General features: G+C 41.5%; 1 protein-coding gene and 2 non-coding genes across 3 annotated transcripts; all 3 read right to left on the minus strand.

Annotated features, from left to right (window-relative positions):
• Positions 1-234: 234 nt before the first annotated feature.
• On the minus strand, positions 235-27,660 carry EIF3A (eukaryotic translation initiation factor 3 subunit A). The gene is made up of 22 exons (XM_035137844.2): positions 27,511-27,660; positions 23,566-23,756; positions 23,090-23,226; positions 22,597-22,760; positions 21,687-21,886; positions 20,344-20,552; positions 20,002-20,173; positions 19,439-19,543; positions 18,328-18,426; positions 16,347-16,463; positions 14,802-14,987; positions 14,000-14,347; positions 13,457-13,561; positions 13,224-13,337; positions 12,551-12,673; positions 11,207-11,360; positions 10,552-10,736; positions 8,307-8,401; positions 6,017-6,945; positions 2,546-2,714; positions 1,888-2,081; positions 235-936 (listed from the first exon to the last, which is right to left on the minus strand). Exons 1-22 carry the CDS (start codon positions 27,557-27,559, stop codon positions 707-709), a joined length of 4,275 nt encoding a protein of 1,424 aa, XP_034993735.2. The 5' UTR covers positions 27,560-27,660; the 3' UTR covers positions 235-706.
• Positions 16,658-16,789, minus strand: LOC118096674 (small nucleolar RNA SNORA19). The gene has a single exon (XR_004693953.1). It is a non-coding gene; the product is annotated as a small nucleolar RNA SNORA19 (small nucleolar RNA).
• On the minus strand, positions 18,821-18,950 carry LOC118096675 (small nucleolar RNA SNORA19). Its single transcript, XR_004693954.1, has one exon. It is a non-coding gene; the product is annotated as a small nucleolar RNA SNORA19 (small nucleolar RNA).
• Positions 27,661-27,965: the final 305 nt, after the last annotated feature.

The following is a 27,965-nucleotide window of genomic DNA, read 5'->3' on the forward strand; positions in this document are numbered from 1 at the left end:
GTCAGCAGTATGATTGTTCTCAAACGCTCTCATTTTAATAGCCTTATTTGTTGTTTTGAGACTGCTGTGCTGGCATTCATTGTGAGAACAAAGACTGCAAAATGGCTTGACAAGTATATGCATTCAAGAAAAATCTACCCAAATAAACCCCCGTGTGGCTAAAAGGTCCATAACATTTATCGTATGCAACTCAAAACATACTGACTTCGTATAATACCATCAGGAAAAAAAAACTCTTGCCATCAAAATACCCAAATAGAAAGTGTTTGCTTATATCTATTTTAGGCAGTAGTCTTACAAAGCCATCACTTCATGTAACTAGAAATGTTGTTTCAAATGTACACTTTGCAGACCATACCTATTTTCAGGTGAAGAGCTACTTAAAATAAAAATTGATTTCTTTCTGATTGAGATATACATGCCACTCAAAGATACCTACTGAGTTCATATTTTTTTATTTCTTACCACCAAGTGATCTGTGACATATACAACATTTGAAATTTCAGGTAACCAGTATTCAATTTCTGACTTTTAGTTGCAAGTTCTGTGCATGATCAGTTTTCACACGTGTAAGAGTTTCATGCTTTCACATTACCTAGAAAATTTTGTTAAAGAATTCCAATTCAGAGTGTTAAAGCACCAATATTATAATTTGTTACCAATCAATGCTAAACACCAACATAAAAACCATGTTTAGGTTTAGAACTTAACGTCGCACAGTGGTCCACCCATCTTCATCAGCTTCAAGTTTAGTGCGGCGAAGGGAGTCCCGGTCTTTTTCTGTTCTCCAGGCCCCCTTCTCTTTCTCACCATCTTTTTCTCGTTCTTTTGACACAGAGGGAGCTGGAACAGCAGGAGCAGCAGCAGGTGGTCTCCGAACAGTTTCCCGTTCTTCATGCTCCTCCTTTTTGTCATCGCCACGTCTCCATGAGCTCACTAAATGGGGGGAAAGACAGTATTATGGCTATGCTTCCTTCGCTGAGCTTTAGTATCATCAAATCCAGAGAAAAAGTTTAATGACATTGGAATCCAGGCCATCCAAAACAGCTTTATAGCAATTCGCAAGAGACACCCATAAACTCATGAGTATGTCCAAAAATAGAACTTTTTTTTAAAATAAAAAAAAGAGGGGGAGGGATCTTGTATGAATCTTTCCACATAGCTTTGAAATGAGAAGTTAACATGATTTATAGAAGGTCTGATTATCTGATAAATTATGGATTTGAAGACCCAGAATAGAAAAATAAATACCTATTGTAACCAACAATGTTAAAAACATAGAACATTTAGTAGGTTCAAAGCTAAGGGGCAAAAACTTTGCAAGTCTTTTAAGTACAAAAACATTTTTTATTTACCTGTTTAAATCATATCTTACTACACCATCAAATTTCATTTCTTTTAAAAATATATTCCTCAAGTGTTCTCAACTGTGACCCTATCTGCACAATTAGGTAAAAGTAAAGGGGTAAAGGTCCAGTCGTGTCCGACTCTGGGGTTGCGGCGCTCATCTCGCTCTATAGGCCGAGGGAGCCGGCGTTTGTCCACAGACAGCTTCCGGGTCATGTGGCCAGCATGACAAAGCTGCTTCTGGCGAACCAGAGCAGTGCACGGAAACGCCGTTTACCTTCCCGCCAGAGCGGTCCCTTTGATGTGCTTTCGAACTGCTAGGTGGGCAGGAGCTGGGACCAAGCAACAGGAGCTCATCCCGTTGCAGGGATTCGAACCGCCGACCTTCTGATCAGCAAGCCCTAGACTCTGTGGTTTAACCCACAGCGCCCCCTGGGTCTGCACAATTATGCAATGATATATACCGTTAAGTGTGCTTCTTTTGTCTTTTCCCGAAAGGGACCTGTATTTAGGGTACCCAACTACAGAAAACAAGTCTACCTTCTTCCCGATCTGTTCTGGGAAGGGGCCCCGGGCCTCTCCTTTCCCTGTCTTCAACACGCCGATCTCGAAGATCACGGCCACCCCGGTCATCTCTAGAATCACGGCCACCTCTGTCCCATTCATCACGACGGCCTGACTCTCTCCAGCTAGAGGTTTCCTCAGCTGGTCCTCTTCTCCAGCCAGCGTCATCTCTTTAGTTATAAAAATATATTTTAGTAATAAGAAAAAGCATTTAACTCCACATTCAAGGGAATGAATTAAAATCAACCGTATGACCCAGAAGCTACTCTTATGCAAACTGTTACTGGAACAAAACAAAACTTTCCCCCCAAAAAATAATAGCACTATTCAAAATCATTTTTTCCAAAAAACAAGCATTTGCAAACATTTGTGGGTAAAAATATTGCAAGCTATTCCACAGTTAATCCTCATAGCACTCAAGTGCACATTTTGGTGACATAAAACCCATCAAATTAACACAAAAAGCCCTGCTTTTGGCTACTTACTACCAATTCAAAATTGTTCAAGTGCCCCCAAATGTGATGTCCAATATCCCAAAGATTTTTGTGGTGGTGCCTGACCCCAGTTCATAAGGGGTGAGGAGGAGAAACCCAATCTACATACATGATTTAAAAGTACCGTAATGAAATCAAACCTAGGACGCCTGAAACGATCTTCCCGATCAAGGTCACGGTCCTTGTCAACTTCACGGTCCTTCTCATTCTCATCACGATCTTTATCCCATTCATTATCTTCTGAAGGTCTGGAATCTCGTGGAGGGCCCCAACTATCTTCACGAGCCTTTTCTCGTTCTCTCCAACCACCTATTTGACAGCAAAATATCTGAACTTTTGTGTACTAATTTCAATAGTGTAAGAATGTAGCGCTTCCATTCATGTATTTTATATAATTGACTTTTTATTTCTATTATTTGTATATTCAGGGCTGTCCCTGAATAAGTCTGGCCCAACTCATAGCCGCGGACATGCCTTGGACTTGGTGTTTACCTCTATGGATGTTGGTGATCTAACATTAAGTAAAAGCGAAACAAAAGAAGTGCCATGGTCAGATCACTTTCTGGTGCAACTGGACTTCTCCGCAACCCTTCCCCTCTGCAGGGAGGTGGGACCGATTCGGATGGTCCGCCCCCGCTACTTAATGGATCCAATTGGCTTCCAGAGAGTGGTAGGGGATGTTTTATCCCATGTCGATGGCCTTTCAGCTAATTCCCTGGTGGCCCGCTGGAATGCAGAGTTAACCAGCGCTATTGACTGTCTGGCTCCGAAGCGCCCTCTCAGATTGCATGGAGCCCGGACAGCCCCGTGGTTTTCCCCGGCGCTGAGGGCAATGAAACAGTCGTTGAGACGGCTAGAGCGCCGGTGGCGGAAAACTCATTTTGAATCAGACCGGACACGGGCTAGAGCTCAACTTCGAGCCTACCAAGTGGCAATGGCGATGCGAAGAGGACCTTCTTCACCGTCTCCATCGCATCTGCAGAAAACAGCAGCAGGAGACTCTTCCAGGTGGTTCGCAATTTAGCGGAACCACCTGCTCCATCCGGGCCCAGTACGGGACACATGATCTCCTGCAATGATTTTGCAAAGTTTTTTGCAGATAAAGTCGCTCAGATTCGGGAAGAGGTAGACTCCACCATGGGAGCAGGGCCGGGGCGGGGGAGTGCTAGAGTCCTGTCTAGTCAAGTTTTGTGGGATCAATTTCAATCTGTTACCTCCGAGGATGTGGACAGGCTGCTTGGACGAGTGAAACCAACCACCTGTCTCCTTGATCCTTGCCCATCCTGGCTTATAAAAGCTAGCCGGGAAGGGCTGGGTGATGGGCTTCGCGGGTTGGTAAATGCTTCTCTCCATGAGGGGGCCTTCCCAGACCCGCTTCTTAAAAAACCATCTTTAGATCCGGCCAATATGGCCAACTATCGCCCAGTCTCAAATTTTCCATTCTTGGGCAAGGTGATTGAGCGAGTGGTTGCTGAACAACTCCAGGCACGCCTGGAAGAAGCGGACCATTTGGATCCCTTCCAGTCAGGATTCAGGCCTCATCATGGGACTGAAACTGCCTTGGTCGCACTGGTTGATGATCTCCGGCGGGCTAGGGACAAAGGTGAGAGCTGTTTCCTTGTTCTGCTGGATCTCTCAGCGGCTTTTGACACCATCGACCATAACATCCTTCTGGACCGTCTAGAGGGCTTGGGAGCTGGGGGCACTGTCATGCAGTGGTTCCGCTCCTTCCTCCTGGGCCGTGTTCAGAAAGTGGTGGTGGGGGATGAGTGTTCAGACCCCTGGGCTCTCACTTCTGGGGTGCCTCAGGGTTCTGTCCTCTCCCCCATGCTTTTTAACATCTATATGCAGCCGCTGGGAGAGATCATCAGGGGGTTTGGGCTGGGTGTCCATCAGTATGCTGATGATACCCAGCTCTACCTCTCTTTTAAATCAGAACCAGTGAAGGCGGTGAAGGTCCTGTGTGAGTGTCTGGAGGCAGTTGGAGGATGGATGGCGGCTAACAGATTGAGATTGAATCCTGACAAGACAGAAGTACTGTTTGTGGGGGACAGGAGGCGGGCGGGTGTGGAGGACTCCCTGGTCCTGAATGGGGTAACTGTGCCCCTGAAAGACCAGGTGCACAGCCTGGGAGTCATTTTAGACTCACAGCTGTCCATGGAGGCACAGGTCAACTCTGTGTCCAGGGCAGCTGTTTATCAGCTCCATCTGGTACGCAGGCTGAGTCCCTACCTGCCCACTGACTGTCTCTCCAGAGTGGTGCATGCTCTAGTTATCTCTCGCTTGGACTACTGCAATGCGCTCTACGTGGGGCTACCTTTGAAGGTGACCCGGAAACTACAACTAATCTAGAATGCGGCAGCTAGACTGGTGACTGGGAGCGGCCGCCGAGACCACATAACACCGGTCCTGAAAGACCTACATTGGCTCCCAGTACGTTTCCGAGCACAATTCAAAGTGTTGGTGCTGACCTTTAAAGCCCTAAACGGCCTCGGTCCGGTATACCTGAAGGAGCGTCTCCACCCCCATCGTTCTGCCCGGACACTGAGGTCCAGCTCCGAGGGCCTTCTGGCGGTTCCCTCGCTACGAGAAGCCAAGTTACAGGGAACCACCCACCCTGTGGAATGCCCTCCCACTAGAGGTCAAAGAGAACAACAATTACCAGACCTTTAGAAGGCATCTCAAGGCAGCCCTGTTTAGGGAAGCTTTTAATGTTTGATGGATTTCTGTATTTTAGTGTTGTGTTGGAAGCCGCCCAGAGTGGCTGGGGGAACCCGGCCAGATGGGCGGGGTATAAATAATATATATTATTATTATTATTATTATTATTATTATTATATTGTTGTTTTATTGCTATGGCCGATGGCTGACACAAATAAAGATTCATTCATGCATGCAAGGAGTTTGTACAGTATTCTATTTCTTACGATTCCACACCACAACTGAGGTTTCCACATGCAAAATCCCATTCTATTATGGATATCTGGGATGGGAACACATCTGGCATAAATGGAATACAATGTGGAATAACTTGTTTCACGCTTACATGTGCTTTATTATGATTTCCTTGAATAAGGAAGAGAATGTGTTTTTTTCCTTTTAATTATCCAGTACACTTGCACTCAACTAATTCTGGAATCTGTGCTACCTATTAGATCATCTCCATTTTTTAGTCATTTGCTTAAATGTGCCTAGCAATCAAAGTACAAAAAATGCACTTTGGGAAACCTTCAATTAATGAGCAAAGAAATCATTTTTTTTATACTGCAGTGCCAGCAATGTACATAGCTGCCAAGTTATCCCTTTTTTAAAGGGATTTTCCCTTATGCTGAATAGGCTTCCTCGCGAGAAAAGGGAAAACTTGGCAGCTATGGCAATGTAAAGAAGTTTGGCGCTTATTGGGTTGTGACTTGCAAATATGTAACCCTTTAGATTCTTCTATTACCGCCATTACTTTTCAGACCATTTTCAATAGAAACATTACGAGGTACTTTTCAGTTTGCTGCAGTCATCTCAGAATGCAAAGCATTTTCTGTGCAAACTTAAAAAAGAATGTATGCCAGCTATTCCTCAGAACACAAAATGAATGGCTACAATTTATATTAGTTTACCTGGTTTACCATATGGTCTCCAAGGTCCAGTTCTGGAATCCTCTCCACGCCTAGAATCATCTCCACGTCTAGGTCCACGATCATCATCACGCCTTGAAATTCTATCTTCATCTGTGTTACGCCATGGTCCCCTATCTTCATCACGCCTTGACATTCTGTCATCATCCAGCCCACGCCGGGGAGGCCTATCTTCATCTGCAGCTCTCCAACTTGGTCTGTCATCATCCAGCCCACGCCTGGGGGCCCTGTCATCATCCAAGCCCCGCCTGGGGCCCCTGTCTTCATCCAGCCCACGCCTGGGACCCCTGTCATCATCCAGCCCACGCCTGGGACCCCTGTCATCATCCAGCCCACGCCTGGGGGTCCTGTCATCATCTGTGTTGCGCCAACTTGGCCTGTCATCATCCAGCCCGCGCCTGGGGGTCCTGTCGTCATCTAAGCCACGCCTGGGGCCCCTGTCGTCATCTAAGCCACGCCTGGGGCCCCTGTCGTCATCCAGCCCGCGCCTGGGGCCCCTGTCGTCATCCAGCCCACGCCTGGGGCCCCTGTCATCATCCAGCCCGCGCCTGGGGCCCCTGTCATCATCCAGCCCGCGCCTGGGGCCCCTGTCATCATCCAGCCCACGCCTGGGGCCCCTGTCGTCATCCAGCCCACGCCTGGGGCCCCTGTCATCATCCAGCCCGCGCCTGGGGCCCCTGTCATCATCCAAGCCACGCATGGGGCCCTTGTCTTCTGCTGAGCGCCAACTTGTTCTGTCATCATCCAGAACTTTCTTAGGACCTTTGTCTTCATCAACATCCGGCTTCGGCACTTTGTCTTCTAGTGTTTCACGAGGAGACTCTACTCTGTCTTCTGAGATACCACGCCGAGGCAAATCATCTCTTCGTAAAGGTTTTTCATCCTCACGTGCTTCTCCACGCCGCCACTCTCTGTTTAAATAGAAAAATCATGCATTTTTAATATAAAAGTTTTGTTTTCAGTTGTCTGGAAAGCCATTTGGTATATTACTTCTACACAGTAGTACTAATTACATCACATCACATGTTATTTCCCATAAAGATATCTGTTCCATGTAAGAACTAACATGCAACCTGTTGAGTAGTCAGCTTGACATTTTGGGGTGGTGAGGATAAATAAAGCATCATATGTAACAAGATCCTAAAGAACAATGGTGTCACAAAGGATGGATAATTATAAAAAGAAAGCATTATCCAGCAAAGTAGTTCTGTTAGCCCAAGTACTTATGGCTGCACAACAGGACTTCCCCTCCCTCTTCTTCCCCTGTGCACCCTACATCTGTTCTGGGTTTCTTGTCAACCCACCATTTGGCAGAGGGGGCTGTTGGGAGGTACAGGGATAGGAAGTCCCTGCACTAACAAAACTACTTCATTGGAGACTGCTCACTGTTGGAAGATTTCAAAGGAAATGTCAGGATGCATGGATGTTGCTGAAATATAAAAAAATAGACAATTCTGTTCGAGTTCTGATCAATATAAAAGATTTATAAATAATCTTTTTTCTTTCCTTGCTATGGCCTATCCAACTATATTTCAGGTGCTCTCTTCCAACTCTGGCTGGGAACTTACAAACTTTTATCCAACAGTCTACATATGCTAGGAAACTTAAGAAATCAGTATACATCACTGAACTTACAAATTCTGTTTTAAAACCAAATGGAATCTTCACCTGGGGTGAGAAACAGCACACCTAAGGTTTTCATTCAAATGGCTGGTTGCTTTCTCAATGTAATACAGGGTTCTTGTATTAATTTGCAAAGCCCTTAACAACTTGGATCCAGGATTTTTAGAACCGCCTAATCCCTGAGGTCTTCAGAAGAATCACTGTTAGTATCCCCTCATGGCTTAGACACACAACTTGCATCCACCCAGAGATGTACATTCAATACTATGGACCCAATTTTATGAAACTTCCATCCAGTTAAGTTCAGACTGGCCCTCTGCCTGCTGAACGTCCAGCATGTACTGAAGACTTTATTCTAGAATTTTGATTTTATCCTTTCAATGAATAGTTATCTTTATTAAATCAACCCTGTAGACTCCTTAAGAGACTACTGCATTAAACGGTGTATAAATTGTCAAAATAAACAATTATGTAATTTTGCTATTCTTATGGAATTTTATTGCATTCTGTGCATGCAATGATTTCGTTGGATACAACCCATTTTATCTGTGTGAAGTCTACAACAATACTCACCCTTGCAGAGGACATCAGGATCACAAAGGAAACATTAACAAGTTGTAGACACTTTAAGCATTATTCCAATCAATACCTTTCTGGTGGTGCTTGTCGCCTCCATTCTGAGTCTGGCTCAGCACTTCTTCTCCAGGTGCTTTCACCAGGTTCTCGGTCACTCCAACGAGAGTCCTACAGTTAAATAAAAAATAAAAAGTACCGTTAGTAAGAACCCAACCAATGTGGTTTTGTATATATCACATGCTTTTATTTCAATACAATAGTATAGGCATGACATTATTTTTACTTACAATAACGTACTGAGAACCTATGAACTAATCTGTCAGTGAAACTTGTTTTTTGACTAGTTATTAAAAACAAAAGTATATATTGCATTCTGTGGCATTACAAATTTAATGAGACCTCATGTGACAAATATATGGGTGGATATTCAGCATGGACAAGTGCAAAGTACTGCATTATACTGGACCTGAACTATTAGTTACAGCTCAAGAAAGGGGATGGGGAATAGGTAGTAAAATAACAGCTCCTTGTCCCAACGTGACCCAAACAAATTGCTCAGTTATTTAGTAAGAATTATTCACATATCCCCGAGTGACCTGTACAGTACTGAATACGAACTTGAGAAACAGCATATCAATGCAAAAGGTAGCCACTAGAGAAACCACCACTACCCATGTTTTGTAGAACATAGCAAATGAACAGCTAAGGTGATGACAGTTCAAATTAGAATAAAATATGGCAGAGGAAGAATGACAGAAGTGAACTGGAAACAATAGTCAATCCATTCAAAAAAGGCAGCAAAGTCTTCTGTCATTTTTCCTACTCCTAAAAAGCAGGAGAAAAGGAACAGATCCCAAATTTCACATACAAATGGACCCTTCAGACATGACAACTACAATATGTAAAGTGAGGATGACCTCTAATTCTCCACTGGAAAAATTACATATAGAGTAAGAATGAGAAATTACTAGGGCTGCAGATGATGCGGATTAATACACACATTTTCACCATTATAAAATTTCATAATGCATGTATTTTCTGGTGCAAAGTTTATCCATTGAAAAGATTAGCAATGATTGAGCCAAAGGTAATATTAATATGAAGCAATACTTAAGACAAGAACAAAGATGACTCCTGGGGCACCTTAAAGGCTGATGAATTGGTTATGACATGAGCTTTTGTAGACCAGAGTTCACTTTGCTGCAACAAACCAACATGCTACAGCTCTGGAAACACTTTATGTGCTTGAGCAGTGGGAAGATTTCAAGCATACAGGCTCTTCTACTTTTTTTTTTTAACTAATACCACAAGTTCCACCAACCAGAGACTGGTGCAGAATAGTGGCTCAACTGAGCAGACATACAAAAAGATTTAAGGAATAGACTGTCTCTGAGCATATGCTTAGCCCAGGATTTTTTTGATAACAGAAGAAAGCTTGGGAATCTCTTCATACAAGAATCCACTCCTGTTATCCACCACACCCTTGGGCATTCTTTTTCAGCCAACTAATTTAGGTAAAATAAATTTTTAAGCTGCCACTATTGTTAAGACAAACAGCGGTCAAAAACTCGATCTATTGCAAACTACTCAAACACCAAGCAACAGATCCTGATCCTTCTTCCCCCTCCTGATTAACTTCATACTGTACTACATTATTTCATACTCATCATATGATCATAAAGATACTAAAAGGCCAGTTGACAGTTAATTTATTGGTGCCCTTGTGCATCAGCTAACAGAAAAGGGAACCAGTTTTTTTTGGATACATTCCCCAACCCTGGTAGCCTCCCAGCACTGGCCGAATTCAGCTGCAGTGAGTCAGGGGACCCTCCAGAACATGCTGGAAGGTGCCATAGAAAGCTGCAAGAAGGTGGAATCACTTTCTCCTCCATAGCACCAAGGCACAAAACTGGAGTCCACTCAAAAGCTATACGTTGAAAGTTTCCCTCTCGACTTAAATATGAATTCTTGAATTTGTAGAGTTCTTTCACATATACTTTTTTATTGATGGTGTAAATTATTGCCTATATAAGTATAGAAGAATTTGGAGGGTTGTATCCAATGCTATCTGTGCGGAAGCAGAGCAAAGCTCTCCTCACGCGACAGACTTCATCTTCCTGTCCTCCTCCCACCCAGGCCTCCACGTTTCAAAATATGCTTCAAAGGATTGAGGGACTCTCCACAGCAGATTTTGGAGACATGTGGTGGTCTGCAGAGGGGAGAAGAGAGAAGTGAAGTCCTGTTGTTTGCACAGGACTTCTGCTCATGCAACACTGGATTCTGCTTAGAAATGTCAGTTTATCGGAAACAGAATTTACCTTCCTTGAAAGCGGATCTTCAAGATTTCTCCTCTCTTCTTCTCGACGACGTTCCCTCTCTTCAATCTCCAGTTCTCTTTGGCGTTTCTTTCTCTCAACCTCTTCTAGTTTTTTGACGCGTTCCTGATATTCACGCATTTCTTCCTCACGTTTTTCACGTTCTGCACGCTCTTTTTCTTCTTGTTCTGCCCAAAATATTAATGCAGATAGTGACTTTCCATCCTATCTTTGAAATGTCTATCATATGTCCTCTCATTTACCAACTTTGTTTGCATAGCATTTCATGTCTGCTTAAAATTTAATGGGCCAATGTTGTGCAAGCAGACTTCTGGTCATGTGATGGGAATTCCTTTTTCTTTCCTGTCCCATAGCCCCCCATGCCGTCCCCAAATCTGCTCTGCAGGGTCTCCAAACTCTCCAGATCATATTGAGTGGGCCTAGTAGAGGGAATCTATTCCACAAACAATGTCCATTCTGCTAGTGGACGGACACCACTGAATATTACCAATTATTATTTTTATGAGTAATGAAATTCAAAATTCAATTAATGGCAGCCATCGTACATCTATATCCAGATAAGTAAAATAAATATTGTTGGAAACACAGCAAAGAACAAGGGTGTTTTTTCAGCAATAGCCTTTTATTTAGTGTTTACCTTTAAGCATCTTCTCTTCTTGCAATCTTTGTTCTTCTTCCTCTTTCTCCTGATAATAAGCAATACGTCTTTCCTCTTTGCGCTGCCTTTTGCGTTCCTCTAAGCGGTTATGCCTTTCCTCTGCTAATCTTTCTTGGAATTGTTTAAGTTTTTCCTAAAATACATATTAATACATTGAACTCCAGACATGTTACAGGCAACCTACAGGATGAATGCTCAAACATGAACTCCAACTATCTGGTGTCTACATGTGTTAATGACTAATTGTAGCTTGGCAGCTAACATAAAGTCAACTCCTGGGCACATTGTTCAACGTCTTTCTAAACAACTTGGATGGAGGAATTGAAGGGATGCTCATCAAATCTGTAGATGACATGAAACTGGGAAGGGTAGATAATGCTGCAGACAGAATCAAAATTCAAAATGACCTTAACAGATTGGACTAACTAGGCACAAGCTAACAAAATGAATTTCAATAGGAACAAATGTAAGGTTCTGCACTTAGGCAGGAAGAACCAGATGCACAAATATAGGATGGGGGGGACACCTGGCTTACTTAACAGTACATGTGAAAAGGATCTAGGGGTCCTGGTGGACCACAAGCTTAACAGGAGTCAACAGTGTATGGTTAACCTGGAAAAGGGACTAAGAGGAGATATGATAGCCATCTTCAAATATCTAAAGGGCTGTCACATGGAAGATGGAGCAAGCTTGTTTTCTGCTGCTCTGGAAGGTAGGACTCAAACCAATGGCTTCAACTTACAAGGAAGGAGATTCAGACTAAACATATGGTAAAACCTTCTGACAGTAAGAGCTGTTCGACAGTGGAACAGTCTCCCTTGGCAGGTTGTGGACTCTCCTTCCTTGGGAGGTTTTTAAGCAGAGGTTGGATGGCCATCTGTCATGGATGCTTTAGCTGAGTTCCATGCATTGCAGGGGGTTGAACTAGATGACCCTTGGGTTCCTTCCAACTCTATGGTTCTAAACAGTTCTGGAATCCACATTAAGAGCAGAGATGTAAAACAACTGTTTTGAAAGTTTAGAAACAACTTATAAAATGGGAGAAATCTCTGATATCTTTGGAGGAAGGTAAGGATACAAATGAAATAAACCAAGAGGAAGACACAAATAAAGCTTTTTATATGAGATCATTTTATCAGAAAGGACACCTCTTTGCTGATGTAAAGCGTAATAAGTGGTGCCTCTCATATCAAAAAGGCACAGACACTAAGATGCTAAAATGACAAAGGAGAGAGGGTGCCAGTGCCATCCCTCACTCCATTTTCTATAAAGTTCTGTTCAGGAGCAATCTCATGTGTGTCAGAACACAAAAATCTGATTTACCTCATACACTGATCTTCTCGCTTCTTTGAGCCTAGTTACAAAGAAATCGCTGTCGTCCAACATCCTTGACATTCTGTTCTTATGTTCAAGGGCTTTCTCACGTTCCAACTGCATAGTTGTGATCTGTGACATACACAAAACCAAATCAGTAGTAGAGTGATGCATACAATTTGTTTCAAATGTCTTTTGTGAATTTATGGGCATCACATGCCTCTCTTTTTTTTAAACAGTCTAGATGCCAATAAAATTTAGCAGACCAGTTAAAGAAAAACACCAGTAGGCCTATTATTGTTAAGCAATGGTATACTGAAAAAGAGCTTGGGAACAAAGTCTATATAAACCCTTTGATCACCTTTAAAATGGTGGTTTTCATGGTTCCCAAATAGATTCTAGCTATTACACCATTGCAAGTTGCAAAGCATTCTAATGATTTACATTAGAACTTGGTGTAGCTACACAATTTATTCCAGTCAGAAGATTTGCATTCTTTTATGGCAAAAATTGGAGTTCTAGAACAGACTGAGATTCCTTAATTGCAATATATCCGAACATCATTCATTCACATTGTCTACTTCATAAATTATATAATCAGCTGAGAATTTCATTTCTAGAAACTAACAGAGAAAAAATATTAAGTAACTATGTCACACCAGAGTACTCTCAGAAACCTCACCCTTTCTTCTTCTTGCTGTTCCCAAAGCTCCATGTCTCGGACTCTTTGCTCTTCATATGCACTCTTAATCAGTGGGATTTCTTCCAAGCGTTTTGCCCTTTCAAAATGGTCAATCTAAAGAAAAGAAATGTGATTGTTCAGGTTTAAGCATAAAAGGAACACACAAATGTTATCAATAGATGCTGTTTCTCCACCTAGTTCTCAGCTATTAACCGTACATCTTTTTCTTATACCTTTTTCTCCTGATTCTTCAGACGCTCTTGCAATTCCTTCTTTTCTTTCTCCAGCTGTTCAACTTGTTTTGCCATAATGAAGTCCGGATCCAATTCTTCAAGATCCTATAGTCAAGACATTAGATGTTAAAGAATAAAAATCAAACTGCCATTTCTGATAAAAACACACATTCTTGTTTTTAATTTTAATGCAGCTTCCCCACTTGATGCATTATCTACTGTTTTATTTTATTTTTTTAATTTTAGTCCTTTAATCCATTTTATTAAAATATTCTAATATTCAGAAATAGACTATATTATTTGTAATCAAGTTGTTTGATTAAGGTTAGGAAACCTAGTCCAGGGAAGTTGGAGATGCTACTGGTAGGGTGCTCAAATGGGATTTGTCTCCCTGAAGGATCAGACTTAACAGTTAGAATGTAGAAATGGGCTAAAAGTCAAACTCAATATACAGTATTTTCTACAATATAAACTTCCCATTAGTGAATAGTCACTAGTGATTACAATGAACAAGTTGTCAGGGGAAAACAACAAGCTTCTTACTTCAATATCAATATCTTTGAAGGCCTTGGCTCCCAGCTCAGTTTTCTTGATCTGCTCCAAACGTTCACGAACAGTTTTCTTTTTAATTTGCTCATGTTCCTGCAGAATGCGCTCCTTTTCTCGCTCTTTTGCCTCCTGACGCAATCTCTCCTCTTCAGCTTTGCGAACCTTTTGGAGTTCCGCTTCACGCTGCTCCAACTCTTCTTTTTCACGCTGAATGTTCAAGCTCTCAAGACGTTCCTTTCTTTCCTCAATAGTCTGACGGCGAGCAAGGATTCGCTGGTGTTCTTTCCTTGAATTTTTTAAATAAGCTGTAACAGCCAGCTGGTGTTGCTCTTCCTTCTCTAGCTGCATAATGGTTAAAGGCAGAACAACAAAAACCCATTTAAATACAAAATACAAATGGGAAAGTAAAAGCACTGTTGAATTCTGCAGAACTATTAATGTGTTCCCCCCCCCCACTGCATCTCAGAACAGATTCTTCAAAAACATATGTATTGGAATAAATATGCCAGCACTAAATATTTTAAAGTAATGCATGTAAGTATAGGCAACTCCCCATGTACACGGGGGAGGGGGGCTTGTGTGTTCCGAGGCACCGAGAGTGAAAACCCACTCTGCACTCTTCCAGGGCTGAAAGCAGTGTGCATCAGCGGTGACATGTGACTTGAACACAGGCAACAGGGGAGTCAAACATGCATTGGAGGGAAGAGAAGAAATATTCAAACCATGATTGAGCATACCAAGTTTCCCATAAAGCGTCAGTATTCTTTTAAAGATATATCAAAAGCTTGCAACTTACCAATATGTGAGGTGGCTTAATCACTTCAAGAGCCTTTGCAAGGGCAGATGACATAGCTGTCAACTGGCTCCTGATCTGCTCAGATGGCATGTTTTGCAGCTGAGGGCCAAGAGGTGCATCTTCCCGAGTGCAATAGTTCAAATCTGACCCAAAACTCAGTGTTCGTGTGGTATGATCAATGCGAACCTAAGAGTAATTCAGAAATTCGATATTAAGGGCATGTTTAGGATAGTTTCTTACAGCTGTTTTTAAATTCTTTCTAACCAACTCTTATTTTTCTTATGTTACTGCCATTTAAAATTGAGATCAGAACAGTATACAACAGACTTCTGAATTGTACTCAAATCAAATGATACTTAAAAACTGAAATTACTTCTTGATTAAATGAATCTTAGCTAAATTATCATATGATTTAGTTCAATAATTAAATGTGCATATGGTGATATGATGAAAAAATCTTTAAAAACACGTTATTAGATTACATACACATTTATCCAAGCAAGCATTTTCTAAGAGGCAGAATCCTCAATTCTTTTACACACAGAGGGAATACCTCTCATAAGAGATAAAAACTGCAGTTGGCAAGCTCAGAGACAATGCTAGCAAACTAGAAACAATGCTACATGATTAGAACCATGATTTAACTGATGCATCTAAACTAATGGTGTCCCAGGGTCTATAGGGCTTTTCAAATCTCCCTCTCCAATGGCAGAAAGAGATGCCTGCCTTCAGAGAGAGAGATCAGATTTTGCATGGCCCCTCCCTGTCACCATAAAAACCCCTGTGCCCCTGTGTTTCCCCAATAAAACCATAAAACAGGGAAAAACTATGTCAGCCCTGGAGCTAGTTTAGTTTATTTCCATAAATTATAAGAGAGAGTAAGTCAGGAAGGGGGGGCAGGGGGAGAAACATTCCTTCTACCCTTCTTTCTGCCTAAACCTGGCAGGGCTTTAGAAGCTTCAGTTCCTTTGTCGTTGTTTCCACACACACACCAGCTGTAACTGCTCTGTAACTGTTGGGGTTTCTAACTATATTTCCAAAAGGGTAGCTTTTGAATTATAAAAGTCAACCATTTTACAAGAAAACATATTGACTGGGAATCAGAGAAGTCTTGCTTGAGAAGCCAAGCACTTTCACTTGCATATGGCAGCCCCGCCTAATTCTTTGGAATGTTGTGTTCTGCACTGTTCTGGGAATGCTGTTCCAGGAGTCAGGAGCAGCTGGACTACTACCAAGCTGTACGGAGAAGTCAGGAAAGCCTGCAGTATGGGCAGAGTTTGGCTCAATCTTTTCTCAATCCAACCATTCAAGGTTGCACAGGTGAAGGAAATTTTGTTGGACTACTTGTGAAAAAGTTCATTCTCTTCACAGGCCAGAGGATATTCTAAAGTGGGTTACCCCACCACTGAAGAATGTGCTGAAATTCATTGTTTGGAATTCAAAAGACAAAAGTGACTGTTATGTTTGACTAAACAAGCTTTAATCAGATTTATCTAACTACAGAAATGTGTATAAACGTTCGATGTTTTTCGCTACTGCACTTACTTGCAAATCACAATGTCTGGCAGCATCTACTATTGCACGTTCCAGTTGGAAAGCATCAACAAAAGGAACCAGAGTAGTCAGGCGAGAAAATTCGATGCTTTGATAAATTTGGGCCACCTGTGTAACACATGAATATTCAACTCTTTCCAATTATTCATCCTAATATTGTACAAGCATTTTTAAGAGCTCAATTAACTTAAGTCAACAGCCTAACCGTCAACAATAGTGAATAATCATTCGCATTTAAGAAACACTTCACATTTTCTGTCAAGCGTTTATTCAAAGGAATTACTCACTCTCCCAAGCAGCAACTATGTGTGAAGGAGACTGGCAGCAGTCTCTCAACGGAGCAAAGCTGCTAATTAGCCTTCAACTGTTCCTTTAGCACATCAGAAATAACACTGCTTACCACTGTAAAGGAAACAGGTCAATGACATGTGCATTTGGAAAACTGAAACATCAAACACTACAAAAGCCTTGTGTTAAGAATATATTATTTAACTAGGTAGATCCATCACCCACGCGTTGTACCTCTGTAACCCAGGCAATGTTTCTGTCTCCTGTAGCTTGTTCAGAGCATAGCAACATTGTCTGTTTTCTGTTAAGCGTCAGAAGCCTGATCCAAACAGCCATCATGCAAAGAGGAAGTGAGGCAATAAGCCCAGCCCCAACTTATGCTCAGTCACCTGTGTAGTCTTTACACATATGTGTACTAATAGTAAACTCCATTAGGAGGCCACATATACATAGCCTGTGCATACTTGTGCATGGGTAGTGACTATACAAACAATATAACTGGAAGTGGGGGTTCTCTACATGGCAATAATCCCACCCCCTACACATGTTCACTTGAGTGAGCAGGGCCATAGGGCATATGAGAAAAAAGTACAGTGGTACCTCAGGTTAAGTACTTAATTGGTTCTGGAAGTCCATACTTAACCTGAAGCGAACTTTCCCATTGAAAGTAATGGAAAGTGGATTAATCCGTTCCAGACGGGTCCACGGAGTACTTAAATTGAAAGTACTCAACCTGAAGCGTACTTAACCCGAGGTATGACTGTAGTTTGCTGCATGTGGTTCTTTGGTGCTGTTTCATGCATTATTCAAAATGGCATCGCACCAACACCACTCTTTGGTAACTACACCTTCTTGTCAAGTTACAGTAGACCACAGGGTTATGTGTCACATTAGTGATGTCTCCTTAATTAAACAAGAATTACAAGTGTAATATATTCCCTATATGATATGCATTAATCACATGGACAGAACTTGAAGATATTACAAAGATAGTGTATGAGAACCATGTGCCTTATTGATACAGATAAGCTCTGAGTCAAAGGCAACTGACAAATATAAGGTCTAATTTAAGAGATTTCAGAGTTCAATCAAGGAACAAGTCCAATATCTACTACATACAGCTGCCAACTAAATTAAGAATGCGCCTTATAACTTTCACTAAGTGATCCTTAAAAGATACATAGGAACAGAACATTCTATTTTTAAAAAACACTACCCTGCCAGTCATATGATACCAGGATAGTTTGCATTACAACAAAACAGTAAAACACACAACTTATAGGGTAGACTTCAACAATGCACTCTGATGAATATACCATCTGCAGAAACATTACAATGATCCTCTCCTCTCCTCCTTCTGTGTGCTGCTCTAGTGGTTCTCCTCACCATCACCACCCCAAGTCAGTTTCAGGGAGCGTGGAGAATGTGTGGGGTGAAGAGAGGGGTGGAAAAAACCATTGACCAAGTAGAAGTCCTTGAGCAAGGCTACTGCGATGGGGCTCTTTAGGTGCCCCACCCATATTGGTCAACAAAACTTATAAAAATATGACATTAGGAATACCCTGAGAGTCACAACCAAGCTCCTCACTTGTGCAGTTGAGTGAATCTTGATGAATTTAGGAATTCTGCAACATTCACTCCAACTGCACATTCCACTTTGAAGATTCTTGTTTTGCAATCATACCTGCTGAAGCAGCCTGAGTATGGTGTTATTTTGAAGATGGGGGATATATAGTTGCAGTTCTGGTTCCTTCTCAGATTGGTCTCTTACCCAGTTCAACACCTGTACAGAATTAGAGATTGTAAGATAGCACAGCTGGTTCAGACAATACCTTTTCCTCACTAAATTGCATCAACCCTCCAATTTTTCACAGTAGTGCACAGTAGTGTTTCCATACCATGTCAGAAACATGCAAATCTTCTCAATATTAAGAGGTATATTTTTCCAATTAGCAAGATTATGGGAATGCCTATAGCCAAAAACTAGGGACTTTGGGGCTCAACATGCACACAGGAGGGTATACTCAAGAATACACAAGGAGTGAAAATTAAGGCAAGTCCTTAAACTTTTTCAACCCAATATATTCTCTAATCCAATATACCTCCTCCTGTTTTAAGGCCACAAAATTATTACTTAGTTCAATCACTAAAGTGTTCCTAACACAATGTGTATTAAGTTGTGTTTGAAGGTGACTGACAGTGGTGACATTGTGTGCCACACTGCTAATTTACCTTCACCTATTATCTAGCACATCAGAAATATCTTTGTTCTTATAAATATTAAGAGAAAGACAATGAAACGTGCTTCACCTGTACAACTCTGGAGAATTACATATATATGTCAACTAAGGCTACAACCTTAAGCACACATGTATTAGGCAAAAAGTCCCCTTGAATACTATGGGATTTACTTCCCTGTAAACATGTACAAGAATACACTGCAAGCAACAGTTAATGCTGTTTTCTGGTTGTACAATGCCATTTCAAATCAGAAGCATCTATTAGTCACTTAAAATACAAACTAGGAACCTGCTCTTGCAAAAGGGCATTTTCCATTTGCATGACCAGGTTTTGCTTTTAAATGTGTAGTATTCATATGAATGGAAATTCAAGCAGCATTTTCATGCAGTTAGAAATTCTAGAAACAGATTGGAATGCTATTAATAGTGACATAAAATAGCCTGGACATAAAAAGCACTTAAAAAATACCACACATCTACTATAAATCAACATTTGTGTGAATTGTGTCAACCACACAGAAATTACATACTTCTGAATGAAATTTCAGGACTTACCTTGCATACACGGCCACATAACTTCAGTGGATGAAAATCTACTTCAAGCCAGTTATAAAGTTCCTTTACTTCTGGGACAACATGTTGTACAACATTAAATCTCACCTATAAGACATTATGAATGTTTTTAACAGTAAATATCAAACAAGCTGTAACACTTAATGCTTCATCTCAAGGATTAGCTAAAATACAATTTTAAAAAAATAATCAAAATGTGATAGATAAGAAACATACTCTTCATGTGCAATTAATGTGACGGAGCATACATCTCCACATGCTGAAACACCTAGAATGTCACATTTACAGATCTTATGGAGAAGCAAGGCCAAAGTCATGAAATATGCCCCACTGTAGATGGACAGCACTAAGGAGTTCCAGTTGCTGCTGTAGTCTACAGCTAGACTGGGACTGGAGGGGGAAAGTAGGTAACAAATGAAACTTTTAATTTTCATTCACATTGTTTACTATTCACATCATTCTGAATTTCTTCTCCAAGTTTTACAAAAGTTCCTTTTAATCAAGGATGCAAACTACATAGAAATGTTTTATGAAATGTTGCTTACCATATCATTAATGAGAGAAATTCGTGTAGGTGGAGCCTGGAGGCCCAACAGAGTTGCCAATCGCCGCTGCTTTTCAACAATGATGCCATCCATGTCTAGAAGACGAGCAATGTCAGTTCGTTCAGGTGTTATAGGAATGGACAGAGTGGCCAAAAGGACTCTCGTTGACATCCTACAGACAGAAGATTTAAGCAGTTGAACTGCATTAGCCTCCATTCTAGATGCCATACCTAAAATGACCTAACTGACCAGCTTTAAATCCAGCTTCCAACCAACCATTTGCAATACACTTCTGATGCTATTTCTAAGTTTAAAAACGCACCCGCAAACAAGTTTTCCTACCTCTGCATCTCCTCCTGCGTGAGGTTCTTTCGCATTTCCCTTGAGAGATGATAAAGACGGTGAAGTGTGGATGCATGAAAGAGCGCATTTCCTGATTTCCAGAAGACAGTAGAAACTTTGTGATAATAGTTTGCCATCAGCTGGGGCTTTGGTGGTTTCTTGGACAAGGAGAATAATCCATGTATGTCTTCCACAGCTTTGAAGGCTTCCTGAAAGTTTTTTTTTTTTAAAAAAAAAAAATCATGTTACACTACAACGGCATGTCAAACAAGTTGGAGGGGAGGGATATATGGAAACCTCATACAATGTAAAGTAACAGGCCTAGTTTGTGTGGTCTGCCTGAATAATGGCATAATAATAAAGGTAAAGGTAAAGGGACCCCTGACAGTTAAGTCCAGTCGCAGACGACTCTGGGGTTGTGACGCTCATCTCGCTTTACTGGCTGAGGGAGCCGGCGTGCAGCTTCCGGGTCATATGGCCAGCATGACTAAGCTGCTTTAGGCGAACCAGAGCAGTGCACGGAAACGCCGTTTATCTTCCTGCTGGAGCGGTACCTATTTATCTCCTTGCTCTTTGACGTGCTTTCGAACATGTTATTAAATAAATAAATAAATCTAAGCACGGAATTTCCAGCCAACAAACCAAGCATTGCCTGCCAGGACATCTTGGGGAAGCCACGCCCACCCATATGATATCAATTGTGGGTCAGGTAACGGTGGGGCTTCAAAGGAACAACTGGGAGCTTGAAATAGTTTCTGTTCAATGGAGCCTTCCCCCTCTCAGCACTGTGCTCAAGCCCTCTGTCTGTAAAGCTTTGAAGCAGCATTATGGGAGCTGTTAGACCACCATTTGTACCCATCCCTGCACTGCTCCTTAAAACCTTCATTTTGTTTAGTTTCAAAGGAACAGGATGGGGGCTCTTTGATTGACCTTTGTAAACAGCAGCACAGGAGTTTTTTTTTTACAAAGGGCTGCTTAAAATACCCCACTGTGCTTTGAAGTCTCATCAACCAGGACTTCAAAACATGGCACCTGATGTCACTATGATGCCAGGTGATTGACAGGCTTCAGCCACCTGTCAAATTTGGCTTGCAGGGGAGATTAAAATCTGGTCCACTGAGCAGAAACAGTTCCCCAGTCCTGGTATGCTCATTATCCCAAGTTCTGAGCCTAAGCACACTTTTACCAGAAAACTTTATTAATTAATAAATTTATGTTGTTATTTATGTACAGCTCTCTATATTACCAGATCCCTTAAAGCATAAAACAGAAGGTAAAGCTTAAAAGAATTTGGCAACAGAAAGAGAGACTGTCAGTACCTCAGTAACTGTGTAATTACATACCTGCCACAGTTCCATGCTTATAGCACTGTCCAACTGTACAAGCCTGGTTTCCAAATGCATTGACTGACTCTCTGGGTTATTGAGATTGATAGCTGTACTCTGATTGTGATGACGCTGGATCTGACCCAAATGCATTCTCAAATTGTCACAGAGTTTGCGAAACTCAGCTTTACGAGTATATTGCAAGCAGAACCTGAAAGCTGCAAGATAAAATTATGGCATTTGGAAGCAGTTAAGTCAGTTTGGCCTTGTTCACACAACAGAATAAACTGAAGTATGGCTTACTGGGACCACGTGCAAGTACGAGCTACTGGAGATGAGCTTGCAGCTGCTTTGCTCCTCACCAGTCATGTTTACTCCTTGCCACATTGAACCATGCAGGTTTGGATTAGCATGCTATCCAAATCTGAGCTCACGGTTAAGCTCTCTACTCACTAACCACTTAACCATGAGCTAGGTGCAGACAACACACTATATCAAACCTTAATGTTGTACAGAATGGCAGAGGTAAAAAACACACACCAGGAAACAGCAAAGCAGTTGCCAACACCTCTCTGGGACCGTGTTTCATGCAGTCCTGGCAAGTCATAGGTTGACTTACTGTGCTGCACTAACCAGACCTGCAGTTCAAACTGACAATATTTTCTAACCTTCAAATTTATCTGTTTGAACCACTTTGTTTTCTTAACTTTTAAAAAGGTTTATTGCTTTTTACTTTCCTTAATAAAAAGTCAGATAATAGTTGAATCATTATTATAAAAAATATTTTAACCCAAGATTTCCAATTTTCTTTTTAAAGAACAAAATGCTCCCTCCTGCACCTGCTGAAAGTAGGCAATCTATAAGAGATCCCAGAACTTTAAAAAGTGACTGCATAGGTCTTACAAAAAAAAACCACCCCAGATTTTACCTTGTTGTGCAATATCATGATAAAGCCGCTCCACTCTAGAATTGTTTCTGAGAAGGTCCAAACATTGCCTGTAGGATTCCCATAGAAATTTAACCCAGGGAGTCAAAAGTAACCGATCAGTACGATCTTGAGTGTCTTCCCCACTCACAGCACTTAGGAGAACACTAAAATTAAGAAACAAAAGGAATATGTTATTCTACACAATCTTTTTATCATGTTCCTCTCGACAAGATGCATATCAAGCAGCAGAATGAAATTCTAATGACACGGCAACAGCATTCTTTGAAAGCATTTTTCAAAGTCACGGGAATGCAATTCTTGTTTTAGTCTTCCACATCAAGGTGAAAGTTGATTTGATTGAGTCAGACATAAGCCCGCCAAAAGAATTCAGCTTGCACCCAAAACCATAAATTAGTTCATCAGTGTTTTTCAATATGTATGCATAATACAAAATTAAGCTTCATACAAAAAGTATCACAGCACTGTTACCTACCTCTCTGGAGTCTGAATATTATCTAAGTCTTCAATATCTAGCACCATCTGCTGAGACTCTTCTTTAGCAGATTCAGTTTTTTCTTCTGCTAGTTTTAAGTAAGCCCGAACTACATCCTCCAAGGATTTGATGTTCACCTGTATCAGAATTAGAACGGCTATAAATAACTTTGCTTAGACATGAAGTGAAGTTATTTATATGCAAATATATATAGATATAAATATAAAACTGTGACAGTATAATGAAGTGTGGCAATGCATCTGAGAACAAATGACTTCTGCAGCTACAATTCATTCAAAAGGTTTCTACTGTTGATATATGCTCCTTATCTCTAACCCTATCAAGCTTTTATAAAGTCCCATATATAGTACAGAACCATCAACATTTTTACTAAACATCTAAAAATATATAGTTTATTATAATGATTGTTTTTAATATCATACTATTAATATGATAACACTTTTCTAAGCCTTTACCTGTTGGCAGATATTCTTGTACTGATATAGGCCTTCTTTAGCCAGGTGGCTCTTCCGGAGGTCCACACAGAGCTCCAAGTACTTTAGCATAATCGGTTCGTGGATCTTTTGCCATGTTCGGTGTTTTTTACTTTTCATAACATCATAGAGAACATCAAGAGCAGGTTGCTTCTTCCCAACCTCAAGAAATTCTGAGAAAAATAAATTATGACTCTTAATACATACTGCAATAAGGTACAGTACTTTCATTTTAATAATACTTTGATTGCTTCAGAGTGAAACAGAGGAAAGTTGCTATAGCGAGCCATTTTCCATAGTATTGTTTAAAGCAGGGGTGGCCAACTCCCAAGAGACTGTGATCTACTCACAGAGTTAAAAACTAGCAGTGATCTACCCCCTTTTGGGGGGTTCAGGTCAAAGTTGTTGAGCTTTGTTTAGGAAGGAGGAAGGCCCATGAGTTTTTTCAGGGGGAAGGTAAAATGTTTGAGCTTTTTTTAGGGGAGCCGCAGTTGTTCAGCTTCTTTGGGGGAGCCAATGATCTACCAGTGATCTACCGCAGACATCCAGTGATCTACCAGTAGATCATGATCTACTTGTTGGACATGCTTGCTTTAAAGTAATAATCACCTCCAGGGAATCAGGTTGAGCAACTTCTGTAAAATGGGGGGAGCAGTCTAATTTTATACTTTGCAGAACACTGACAGTCAAAAATTACTTGGAAAAAAATGTGTATCAGCATGCTAGTAAACATTTTTGTGGACCACAAGCTTCTGTGAATTTCCCCACAAATTCACAAGGCTTCAAAAGGATTTCAGGAAACTAATATAAAGGATTTGAGTCAGCTATTTCTGATAGCTCAAACTGGCTGTTCAAGTCTCCTAGGGAGGAAAAACAGAAATATGGTGAAGTGGCAACAGTTCTTTGTAAAACTGTTTCACTTTAAAAGGAAAAGTTGCAACGGATTGGCTAAACATTTAGTAAGCATTGTTTTGTGTTCTAGAATAATAAGGGAAGTGATACAATTTGTAGTTACAAACTGTTGTCATTTCTGTTCTTTAACTATAAGAGTTCTGCAATATCTTCAGTTTCAAATATGAATATCTATGACTCTACAAACTAAAACGAATGAAATACTTATGTTCCAAAAACTACCATACCTCGCTTCTGGCAAGTTACAAATACTTATTACAGTTTGAATTGAAATACATGTTGAATTAAAAGTCAACCCCAATCTGCTATATGACATTCTGGTTTATCATGAACAATGAGCTGGTGTGTGCTGCCTGATTGCTTCCCTGGCTGTAAATGGCTGAACAAACCAGGAAATCTTGGCTTTGTATTATAGGGATAACCAGGGATAGATAGATAGATAGATATACGAGATCAGGAAGCAACAACAAACCATTGGTTCATGATTGTTGTCAATCATGGCTTGCAATGGAGAAACAAACCATGATCCCTGGTTTGTATGTAGCACAAAGCCAAGACTTGCACTTGTACCAGGGAGGCAAAGTGGAAGCAACTGAGTAGGGTGTGCCGACATGCTGTTCATTCTCAGTAGAACACAGTAAGCCAGAAAGCCTGTGTTATCATGAAGAGCAAGTACAGCCAGTACACAATCTTGCTTACTATTCTTGTATATTTACAGACCAACAGAAATCTGACTCCTCTCCAAGCCAAAATAAATTTGCAGCACAAAAAGCATGTGGGCTGTATGGCCAAAGCTTCTGAATTATGCTCTTTGGTTGTATAAAACCCCTATTTAGTGACAAATGACTATTTATTGCTATAAATACCAATAAATATGGCATGTTTGTTGAAGAAATGTATTATTGTCAACGTAAGAAACCTGATTTCAATCAATAGATTTTAAAATTATTTAAATCACATTTTGACTTTTGAAATTAATACATTTTCAAGTTTCTTGTTTGAGAGATTCTTGGCTCTAAAAAAACATTAAAAATTATGAATCCCAAAACAATGTCAAGATTAATATTCTGGCCACTTATTCTTGAATTCACTATTAGTAACATAAAGCATTCAATGCAATGAAGCTTTTAAAAAATATGTATTCTGTCAATATTTTTAAGTAATTGCCAGATGGTAGATGAAGCATATGTTCCAACATGACAGCAAACTCCATGGTTAGACTGTACATTCCCACTTGATTTGCATGCCATGCTTAGTAGCTTCCTATCCTTGTCCACAGCAAACCATCATTTGTACTTATGTCCAACAGACAAATTATTGTTTCCACATAGCAACAAACCCTGGTTTGCCACAAACAAGGATTAGGCATTTACTGAGCGTGTGAGGGGAGAAAGTGGGCAAGACAGGCATTATAAATCAAACCATAATTTGGTGTAAAGTCTGAATGGCCTGAATGTAGGAAATGGAAAAATCAAGTAAGTAGATTTGAATAATTCACATAATGGTAATATGCATGTTAATGATTTTTTTAATTAAAAAAACTTTTAAAAAATTAACTGAAATTTCAAGACCTAATTCCATTTGACAGTAATGGTTTTTATCAAACTTTTCTTGTATTTATTAGGTACACACCGGTATAACCTGCTTTAATTAAATTATATGTTCACATATACCGTACAGAATTTGGCTTGAGTCTACTCTAACAGGCAGCCCTACTATTTAAAACTGGTTCTTACCAGTATTTTGGTTATTAAATTAGCTTTTAAAGTGGGTGTGTTTGTTTCCCTACATATTAATACAGTGAGCTGTGTTACTGTAATTTTCAGTGCACTACATAAAAGACAAAGAAAAGGATGAGGGGAGGAATGAGATGTATCAAGCACAGTAGCAACAAACTTCCTGAATATTGCTTTAAAACTTTATAATCTAATATGAAATTACATCTTGTTCAGTTGTCTTAAGTTTTCACAATGACATTTCACGGTGTTATAAATAAAAGTAACTACTTTAAGTAACTCCTTTAAATAATGGTTCTTTGTTTACTGCAGCTGCTTAACAGTAGAGACCTTCCAAGTTACATTGGAAAGCAAAGATAGGTCAGAATTCTTGTCCTAATCCTAACCTTTGTACCATATGCTTAGTTCTGCATCATCAGATGCTCTGTGAACTCTGAAAAAGACCAAATATTTACTTTCACATCACACCAGGCAGTGCATGCTCTGGGGACTCAAAATGAACCATATTAATTTAATGATTTTTAAAAATGGGCAACGCGGGGGGAAGATACAGAGGCAGAGAATGAGCGCCCATTTCCTGCAGCGCTGTGGCTAGATTTGTCATCGACGCCACTGAGAAACTGAGCTAAACCAAGATTCTGGCGCAGGCCATAATTCATAGCGAAACGGAGGGAACGTGCGAGTTTTAAGGGCGAGTGGGATTTCGAAACGCAAAGATGCCTACGCGAGATAAAACCCGCCCTTTGTTTATTTATTCGGGGGTGGTGGGATAAACTGTGATGAGCCTGGCCACTGGGAACAGGTATAACGCAACAGCCATTGAAGACAAGCGCTGCCTAGGGAGGCACTTTTTAAAAATGTGTTTTATTTACTGACAAAAGAGGGGGAGAAAAAACCCTCCCCGCTCACACCCCCTCGCGCGCAAGCCTCGGCTCAAACCGGAGGAAGTGAGTCAGAAGAGCCGCCACGAGGAGAAGAGAGGCCTCGTGTCTGCCCTACTAAAGAACGAACAGGGCGGCTCGTCCCATTTCACCACCACCCCTCCTTCCGCCTCGGCTGCGTGCCTGACGGGGCCGGCCGGCCACCCCAAGCGAGAGCGCGGGGAGGAGGGCGAGGCCGTGCTGCGGTCAGCGTGGCGGGTGCCTGGGCCTCCCAAGTGTGGCGGGAGCCTAGGCCACGGCCTCCATTACTAAGCATAATGGGGGCACGGGCGGGGCGCGGAGGCGAAGGCGGGCCCTCCCCCGCCCCGCTGGCGAGCGGCCCCGAGCCCCGCACTCACCGTTCGCCCGCTTTAGGGCGTTCTCGGGCCGCTGGAAGTAGACCGGCATGATGGCGACGGCTTCTCCTCACACGGCAACGAGCCTCAAGGAGAGCCCAGCCAGGCAGCAAAGCGAGGCCGGAAATGGAGCGCGTCACGTGACGCGCCCCGCGCACGGACGTGTCCGGAAGCGAAGGTGCCCGTCGCGGAGGCGGGTGGAGGGGGCGGGGTCAGTCCCGAGCTTTCGAGGCGCTGAACGTTCGAAGGGCGCGTGCGCGAGGAGGCTCTGCTTAGAGTGGGTCTGGTGGTGAGGAGTTCAAGTCCAGCGCTGCTCAGCGCGTTAGGCGGCGGTTTGATCCTGCGCTTGTTTGTGGGCTACGAAGCGGGTTCCGCGGCGACGTGATAGAAGCTTATAAAATTGTGCGCGGAACGGATAAGAATATTTTCTCCCCATCGCGGGATGCTAGAGCTCGAGG

Source organism: Zootoca vivipara, chromosome 5, assembly GCF_963506605.1.
Source record: "Zootoca vivipara chromosome 5, rZooViv1.1, whole genome shotgun sequence".
Lineage (NCBI taxonomy): Eukaryota > Metazoa > Chordata > Lepidosauria > Squamata > Lacertidae > Zootoca > Zootoca vivipara.

Coding starts and splice junctions, on each gene's coding strand:
- EIF3A (XM_035137844.2), bottom strand. CDS start 27,559: ATGCCGGTCTACTTCCAGCGGCCCGAGAACGCCCTAAAGCGGGCGAAC. Junction 23,227..23,565: donor ACAAGAATATCTGCCAACAG/GTAAAGGCTTAG, acceptor ATTCTGATACAG/GTGAACATCAAATCCTTGGA. Junction 937..1,887: donor CAGAACAGATCGGGAAGAAG/GTAGACTTGTTT, acceptor CCCCCCATTTAG/TGAGCTCATGGAGACGTGGC.